At 36.5% G+C, this 9,629-nt stretch overlaps 1 protein-coding gene across 1 annotated transcript; it reads left to right on the forward strand.

Annotated features, from left to right (window-relative positions):
* The first annotated feature begins 864 nt into the window (after positions 1 to 864).
* On the forward strand, positions 865 to 2,278 carry LOC137646538 (uncharacterized). The gene is made up of 2 exons (XM_068379648.1): positions 865 to 1,311; positions 2,087 to 2,278. Exons 1-2 carry the CDS (start codon positions 865 to 867, stop codon positions 2,276 to 2,278), a joined length of 639 nt encoding a protein of 212 aa, XP_068235749.1.
* Positions 2,279 to 9,629: the final 7,351 nt, after the last annotated feature.

Here is a 9,629-nt window from a genome sequence, read left to right on the forward strand (position 1 = left end):
GAGTGGTAGTGGTAGCAAGCTATCCCTCCCCCTACCCCAACTAACTAGTGGAAAATTTTAATGGCTCGTCTTTTCAGCTTTGCCAAAAGTATTACCCCTAATGAATAGCTAAAGGTTTGTATTGTTAGAAAAATACAAATATTCTAAGAATTTGTCATATTTTAGACAGGGTAATCAACAGAAAGACTGTCTCAATACTTATACAAAAGTTTATAGGAATCCATACCTAAGGCTTTTCCTTCACCAGATCTTCCATGAATGAACAAATCTTCTAGTCTGCCGTGTAAGATGGGTCTGCTGGTAAAGACGAGTTTGCTGGGAGACGAGTCACCTTAGCAAGGTTAGTGTGCTGGTAAGACAAATCAGCAGGGTGTGCCGAATCTTGCCAGGCACGACGAGTCTGTTCATGAGACAAGATCTACTTGCTAGAAGAGATGAAACTGCTGGGCGAGACGAGATTTTAAGACCAGTCTGCTGGGAGACAAGGTCGGCTTCTGGTGGGCCTTCTGATGCTCCCAGAAGTTGACGCAGACGGACGACGGAAGGAGATCAGCATATCCAGGCAGATTTTCCTACGTTGCCTACCTCAGGATGTCAGTACCCAACTTACCGGCGGACTCACTTCTGATGGAGGACCTGGTATTCAAGGACCAGAAGCTGCACAAGGCTTCTCGGGCCTCTAGGCACGCCGCATCACCAATGTTCGTTTACATTACCGAGGGAGAGGATGACGACGTAGACTGGTTGGACAGAACGGACAGGCAAGAGGTTAATGCAGTCCATCGGAGAAGACCACCACCACTGCAGACAAAGAAGGCTAACCCATCCAGGAGTTATTTTCACCAGATCTTCTAGAAGGAAGCAATGAAGTGCAGACCCCGTGCAAATTCCCAAAAAACTAGGACGTCGGCCACCTACAGCATCGACCTCCGTCTGCTAATATCACAGGACCCCAACAGGTGGGGGTTCTACCTACGTGACGCTGTGTCAGGCCGGATAATGTTGGTTGACAACGGCGGCCTACACTCAACATTCCCGACGATGAAGGAGTACCATGGAAACCCCATCGACTCCACCGTCCAGTTGGTGGCCGCCAACGGCAGCCCCCTCCATTGTTACGGGACCAGGACATTGAAGATCTCCATCATGGGACACTCCTACATCTGGACCTTCATCATTGCCGACGTCAATTGGGAGCCGATTTACTGGCCGAACACGGAACTGTTGGTGGACGTAGGCCGGAAGCGCCTCCTCAACACGGGGCATGTCGTTCTCTTAACCTCTACCACCAGCTCAGGCATACTCACCTTAGTGCTCCCTTACCCCTCATCACTATGCTGACCTCCTGCAAGGTTCCCTGATGTATTCAAGCCGGAACTCCGCCAATCAGCTGGTTCGCCAGCCAAACACGTTGCATTATTATTATTATTATTTATTACTTGCTAAGCTACAACCCTAGTTGGAAAAGCAGGATGCTATAAGCCCAGGGGCTCCAACAGGGAAAATATCCCAGTGAGGAAAGGAAAGAAGGAAAATAAAGTTTTAAGAAGAGTAACAACAATAAAGTAAATATCTCCTATATAAACTATAAAATCTTTAACAAAACAAGAGGAAGAGAAACAAGACAGAACAGCATTTCAAGTGTACCTTCAAGCAAAGACAGTGGAAGACCAGGGTACAGAGGCTACAACACTACCCAAGCCTAGAGAACAATGGTTTGATTTTGGAGTGTCCTCATAGAAGAGCTGCTTACCATAGCTAAAGAGTCTCTTCTACCCTTACGAAGAGGAAAGTAGCCACGGAACAATTACAGTACAGTAATTAGCCCCATGGGCGAAGATATGTTTGGTAATTTCAGTGTTGTCAGATGTATGAGGAAAGATAAGAATCTGTGAAGAATAGGCCAGACTATTTCGGTGTATGTGTAGGCAAAGAAAAAGTGATCCGTAACCAGAGAGAGGGATCCATGCATTAATGTCTGGCCAGTCAAAGGATCCAATAGCTCTCTAGTGGTATTATCTTGAACGGATGGCTGGTGCCTGGCCAACCTACTACCTATCATCCTATCATCACATTTCGACTACAGGACCCCCCCACTCATGTCAAGTTTCGCCAACTACGACCCCAGGAGCTCCATGATGCCAAGAACACGTTCACCGACATGGAGTGGATGGGGATCTGCAAGAAGGTAGCAGTCCTATGGGCCTCCGCCTTCCAAATGGTAAAGAAACCCAACGGCATCTGGAGACCTTGCGGGACTATCCCTGCCTCAACCTGATCATAACGCCCGATCACTACCCCTGCCAAACATGCAAGACCTCATTAGCGCCCTGCACGGGGCGAAGATGTTTACGTAGATGGACCTCCTCAAGTTGTACTTCCAGGTCCCCGTCCACCCGAGTGACATCCCAAAGACGGCCATCATCACGCCTTTGGGGTACTCATTTGCCTTTCTCCATCTTCGGCCTTAGAACACGGGGGCCATCTTCCAGCACCTGATGGACAGCATCCCCAGCGATCTACCATTCTGCTGCTGCTACGTGGATGACATCGTAATACTCTCCAGATTATGGAAAGAGCACAAGGCCACATCCGAGCAGTCCTGAAAAACCTGCAGGAGCATGGGTTATTCGTCCACTTCGACAAATGCACGTTCGGCGCAGAGAGGGTGGATTTCCTGGGACATGAGGTTTCCTCAAAGGGAGTTCGCCCCATGACCACCAAGGTGGAAGCAGTGAGGACCTTTACCACGCCTACGACAATCAAGGCCTTGCAGGAATTCATCGGCATGGTCAATTATTATTGATGTTTCATCCCAGACATTGCTCACATCATGTCACCGCTGAACAATGTCCTGAAGGGGAATGCAAGGAAGTTAAAATGGGAAACGCCTCAGCAGCAGGCATTCTATCAGACGAAGGCCACCCTCACCAACGCGCCACACTGGTCTACCAGGACCCAGATATCCCCTCAGACTCACCACCGTTTTTCAGCCTAAAACTCAAACCACCTGAAACATGGTACTGTACGCTAGACCGGGAATTACTGGCCCTCTACCAGGCCGTTCGAACATATCCGATACCTCTTGGAAGGGCCTCCTTCACCATCCAAACAGACCACCAACCACTGGATTCATGCTTTCACTAAGGTGAGTGACGGGTGGCCAGCGGCTTAACCAGCACATACGGAGCTTGCGGTTTTTCTTTTTCCGCAAGCGAAGCGAGCGCACAGCCTAGCTAAAACCAATAGAAACACGTCAAGTGAATCCTATATGAACCATATATTATCTAACTGGTTATCTAGTCTTAATTTTGCCATTTCTGACCATTATTATGCTGCAAATCACTCGGTATTTTTGCATTTTCCCACCCAAAAATAAACTGTTTCCCATTGGAGTTCCCCATAATTGCCGTTATAAGGGGGTCCCAAAACTCATGCATGGGTGGTTTAGCCCAATAACCATGGTCAGAAATGCATAAAACACTAGATAGTGAGTAGCAAGATATATGGTTTATGTATTTGGCTACAAATTAATGTATTATATATTTACCATTGCCAAACTAGCCGGGACTCTCCATTTCTTATAACAAATTTCAGTTTTGCTAGTGATTAAAGCATCACAGTAATATACAAAATAGGAAATAAAAACCAAATTATTTATTGCTTAAATGCTCTTAATGCAACCCTGTCGCCCCAACCGCAACTCTTCCTTGCCACCCTCAATATCAATAGGGCCTACACATGGGGGTGGTACCGCCCACTTTGTGAACTACTGTGTCTAAACCTGAGACCTCTTCAATTGTTCTATAGTCTATGAAAACTAATATTCCTTACACATTAGACTTGTACTTGCGCAGTATATAGGATTTGAACCTACGAAGTTATGCCATTGGTAAAAGGCCTTGGCTGACTTAAAATGGAGTAGGCCTACCAACATTAAAAACTACATATGTACCCAATTTTTATGTGGAAAAGAATAGCCTATAATAGTAATTCAATATGCCTAGCATAGTATCTAGATTAACAATACCAACCTTTGTGAGAATGTGGGACGTTTAATTACAGAAAATGGAATCAAGGAATGGTATTCCTGCGATGGTCTTCAGCCAACAACAAGCATTGGTGTAATGGCACACTAGATTGGGGAACAATACATTTGGCAGGAAAATTGGAATGTGAAAATAAGTTTTTCCTCTCATTAAATCCATATTTAATCGTATCTATCTTTTGAATAACCTTACATCAATGCAGAACAAAAAATACTACATTAAATGCATACTTAACTCCACTAGATTTACGATAACAGGAAGAAAATACCATTTACTACTTTTCTGATTTTATCCAAAACTTTTTTGTGTTTTCATGCAAGCGAACAAATGTACGGATGCCTCTTAAAGAATGCACACATTCTTATGCCCTCATACACACGTAGATCATACACACGTGCATATATATATATATATAAATATATATATATATAATATATATATATATATATATATATATATATATAAATATATATATATATATATATATATATATATATATATATATATATATATATGTGTGTGTGTGTGTGTGTGTGTGTGTGTGATATCTTAACCTCCAAGAGAAATATTTATTCTATGTATTTTGTGTCCTTCATGATAAAATAGTACTTGAATTCTAGTTTTGACTCAAAGATGTGCCTTAAAAATCAGAGACTATTTAAGATGATCCCACCTCCGTAAATAACATAGATCATGATCAGACAATAAATATCTAAAAAATAAAATAGTTATTTTCTAATCATATAATGCAATAAAATTTAATATTATGCAACAGGAGTACCAAATGATGACAAAGTTTTAATAAATGCACCGGACTGGACAACATACCAGTAATGATGTAAGGTAACTAAAGATAAAAGGAACGTTTTTAGCAAATTGAAAAAAGAAAGAAAGAAGATGAAATGTTAACGAAGTCATGCATGTACCATATAATATAAAAAAAAAGGTTTATAGAAAACCATGACGAATTTATGCAAAGAGGATTTCAAAATATAGTAAAAAAAATAATAGACGAATCTTCATGAAAAAGAAGAGCATGGAAAACATTGTATCACCACCCATTAGAGCACCTTTATTTTATTGGAACATTGTCTGAGAAAGTATCGACAAAACTGGACAAAACATGAAATTCCCAAACGGGTGAGTATTGGATTGTTGACTAGGCAAAAATGGTTGATGAATCGAATTTACTCTTATTCAAACAAATAAATATCCCAGAGAGGTCTTATTTTTATAAATAATATTAAAAACAACTTAAATTATGATAGTACAAATTCCGGTGTTTTGAGGTCATTATATATACAGTATATATATAGATATATATATATATATATATATATATATATATATATATATATATATATATATGTGTGTGTGTATATATATAATATATATATAATATATATCTATATATATATATATATATATATATATATATATATATATATGTGTGTGTGTGTGTGTGTGTGTGTATATATATAATATATATGTATATATATATATATATATATATATATTATATACACACACACACATATATATATATATATATATATATATATATATACATATATATATATATATATATACATATATATATATATACATATATATATATATATATATATATATATATAGATAGATAGATAGATAGATAGATAGATATATATATATATATATATATATATATATATATATATATATATATATATATATATAATGACCTCAAAACACCGAAATTTGTATTATCATGATTTAAGTTTTTTTTAATATTATTTATAAAAATAAGACCTCTCTGGGATATTTATTTGTTTAAATAAGAGTAAATTCGAGTCATCAACCATTTTTGCCTAGTCAACAATCCAATACTCACCCGTATTGGAATTTCATGTTTTGTCCAGTTTTGTCGACACTTTCTCAGACAATGTTCCAATAAAATAAATATATATATATATATATATATATATATATATATATATATATATATATATATATATATATATATATATATATATATATACAGTATATATTTAATGATCTGAAAAAAAATTACATTTCTATGTAAACGGACTCGATTTAAAAGTAACGATATTGGGTATCAATTTCCCTCAGCTGAATTTCGATATCTTTATTTAGCTAAGCACTGAATAACAGGTATCAAGTAAAGAATACGAGTATAATAGAGTTATAAAATCCAAGGCTCGTATGTGGTCGGAATAATGAATGAAACTATGTTTGGAAATGTAATTAAAAGGAAGCTTCGAGAGAGAGGTAGTTCAACTTTACAGAGAGATAGGTGGTATTTAATCTATACATATGCTATTTTTTATGTACGAGAGAGAGAGAGAGAGAGAGAGAGAGAGAGAGAGAGAGAGAGAGAGAGAGAGATGTAGTTAAACTTTACGGGTAGGCCTACATTTTGTATGTACGAGAGAGAGAGAGAGAGAGAGAGAGAGAGAGAGAGAGAGAGAGAGAGAGAGAGAGAGAGAGTTAAACTTTTCAGATTCTATTTATATGCGAGAGAGTGAGTGAGAGAGATAGTTAAACTTTACAGATAGTGTTTTTTTATGTACGAGAGAGAGAGAGAGAGAGAGAGAGAGAGAGAGAGAGAGAGAGAGAGAGAGAGAGAGAGAGATGTATTTAAACTAAACAGATGATATTCCTTATGTACTGTAGCAGTTTATATTCAATGTTTATCATTCATCAATACAGCTTCCTTCTTTGAGTAAAAATGAATAAGAGTGTAAGATCTTTCATTAAATCACAAACTCTCAACAGTATACCTTTAACCTATTTACCAGCATGCGCAACATGAAATTACAGGATACATGGAGTAACTAGAAAATTCCACTAAATTATTTATTGTTCATACACTCGACGAAGTCCCAATCCATTTATTGGAAATGAAATTTGAATGTTTATCTTCAGCTTACCAAATTCGTCTAAAAAAAGACATATGTATATTGGAGCATAATATTAAAGTCCTCTATGACGATAAAAGAAAATTCACCCATTTTGGCCTACCATTCTCAGAGAGTTTAATTTTAGATGGAACCATATTGGAAGAAGCAGAAAATATTTTAATTGAGCTCAGTTCATAATGTGCTCCAAAAATGCCCGATCATAATTGCACTAATTAACAATAGAACCGATAAATTCTATCTCTCTCTCTCTCTCTCTCTCTCTCTCTCTCTCTCTCTCTCTCTCTCTCTCTCTCTCTCTGCCTGCTACACCACTGCTGCTATGGCAATAGTCGTTAATGAAAATATTAGATATATTAACTTTCTTAATGATTGTATCAAATTCTGTGTATATTTATCTTGAATATTATCCATATAGTTAAATGAAATCGGAAGAGACTGATATATTTATAAAAAAAAGAATCAGTTATTAAATTTGACCAATAGTTTATGGAGGTCTCGTATAGTTTCCCCTTGCACTTCAAAAACCTTTATGAGAATAGGATTTTTTTTTCGTTAAGGACGACCAACAAATATTCATTTTGATCTAAAATAGAATTTAAACTTTACTGTTGACATCATCCCACGAGTAAGAGGCAACAAAAGATTCCTCGACTATGTATAAAGTAAATTCTTTCAGTGCCTGACCTAATCAATCATGAAGTTGACATCATTCTCCCTTGGTGAGCACTGCTTGCAACGCGTCAAATATTAGTGGAGGGCTCAAACTTATGACCAGTCTAATTATATAGGTATGAGTCAGTTTCCTCACTTCCAGGTGTACACGAATTAACGAAGTGCATAATATATCACATAGGAAGAGTAATAATCTATGAAGTTGGCTGAAGCAGAGGGCATTGTTCAAAATTGATTAGAATGTGAAATGCACGCTTTCCTGCTCTCGGGTGTGTCACAAAGTTTACAGATACGGTAATAGTATCTGAAAATACTGAAATTGCCATAGAAAACATCTTTATAGAAAAATCCCTTATTGAACATATAGTTAGACCCTTCATCCATTGTAGTAGAGTGAATAGGTCTTTAAACTGGATGATTGTTAATTCAAGTTTGCAGATAAATATACAACAATCTATCATACCTCCTCTTCAAGTTGATTGTGCCTTATAATCGTAGGGAGACGTTATACTCAAATAAATAAATTACGAAAGCCCCTCGGGTATTACTTGTATCCCCTTTGGTGGCCAGATAGATGGTCCACATTGATCTTTATATGATCTATAAAAAACACGTTGTATTATTCCTTGGTATGGGTTCCTATAGCCAGAATATTGAAGAAAGAAAATTAATTTTTTTTTTTTTGGGGGGGGAGGAAAATTCGCGCTTTTATATATACTAGGTCAATATAAAATTTTTGTAGCCATCGATCTTATATTTCCCCATAATTTTCGTTCCGTCGCTGATAAATATTTTTTTATATTCACCATTTTACATATGACAAATAATCTTGTTGAAATAACTAAATTTACTTTAATATGATGATAGATATATGAAAGCTTGGTATCTATCATTATCATACTAAAATGTTTGTGTGGAATAATGAAGTTTATTCCTCTTTAAGTCATATAACCTTTGATTATAAAAATGAAAAAAAAGTTATGATACAGATAGCTCAGTGCCTGCAAACATTTTTATCTATATTTAGCAAGTGACTAGGAACCATGCATCAAAAGTCGAAAGAAAAATAGGGCAAGGATTAATGAATCTTATGTAAACTGTATTATATAATTAAAAAAAACAGAATTTAAGTAATATGTTTTATTGTAACATTTATTGGGAAAAGGGGGCTTTTTATATGGGTGAAAATTAAGGTTATCAATAATTAGTTTCGGTTGGAATATATTTATCCTGTTACTGATATATACAATATTTACGTTCTTCCAAATATGTTAATTGTTTTATTGAATAAATGGTAAATATTAATCATTTCCCGCAAATATTATGCGCAATGTTCGATTGAATATGATTATATATACCCTGATACTAATAAAATGTGTGTTTTTTTTTTTATATATTTCAATGTTCTTATCAATATCATCATACATAGAATCAGAATAGGATCATGGCAGTATAATCTGATTTATAAATCTATTAAAAAGGTGTCTGATTGGTAATGATGGAATTACTTCGTTAGCTTTTAACACACGAAGCTTAATATTATACACAAGGATAGAATTTCGTCCTTGAAGCTATTAGTACTGGTTAGTGTCTATAAAAATCATACCTGTTCAGTTATTGGGCGTCTGAAATCCTTTAAAGCACCAGGTGTTTTGTATAAGGCATCTTATTAAATCCAACGATTTCATTTTGTTTTCAAAACATTACCTCGACCGTTATAGGTCTTCCAAGTTTCTTCACTGTCAGCAGATAGAAAGATGAATTTATCTAATTTATATCTTGAATTAGGGTATATGATTTATCTTTTTCGTATTTCAGAAAAATCTGATGATACATTTGCCAAAGGTTTGATTTGACCTTCCCTTGCTTTATATACAATATCGTGGTTGGTGGTTGGTTCAGATTGTCCGGCATTACAGTCGAGCAGGGGCTCTTGGCACAACGCACTGGCCATTAAGAGTGCACACAGAGTGTGCTCTTAGTA

The sequence above is a fragment of the Palaemon carinicauda genome, chromosome 9 (genome assembly GCF_036898095.1).
Source record: "Palaemon carinicauda isolate YSFRI2023 chromosome 9, ASM3689809v2, whole genome shotgun sequence".
Lineage (NCBI taxonomy): Eukaryota > Metazoa > Arthropoda > Malacostraca > Decapoda > Palaemonidae > Palaemon > Palaemon carinicauda.

What these genes read in the sequence shown, in the direction of transcription:
- LOC137646538 (XM_068379648.1), top strand. Translation starts at nt 865, where the DNA reads ATGAAGTGCAGACCCCGTGCAAATTCCCAAAAAACTAGGACGTCGGCC. An exon ending in GCTCAGGCATACTCACCTTA is followed by an intron (nt 1,312 to 2,086) that starts GTGCTCCCTTAC and finishes TTTCGACTACAG; the next exon opens with GACCCCCCCACTCATGTCAA.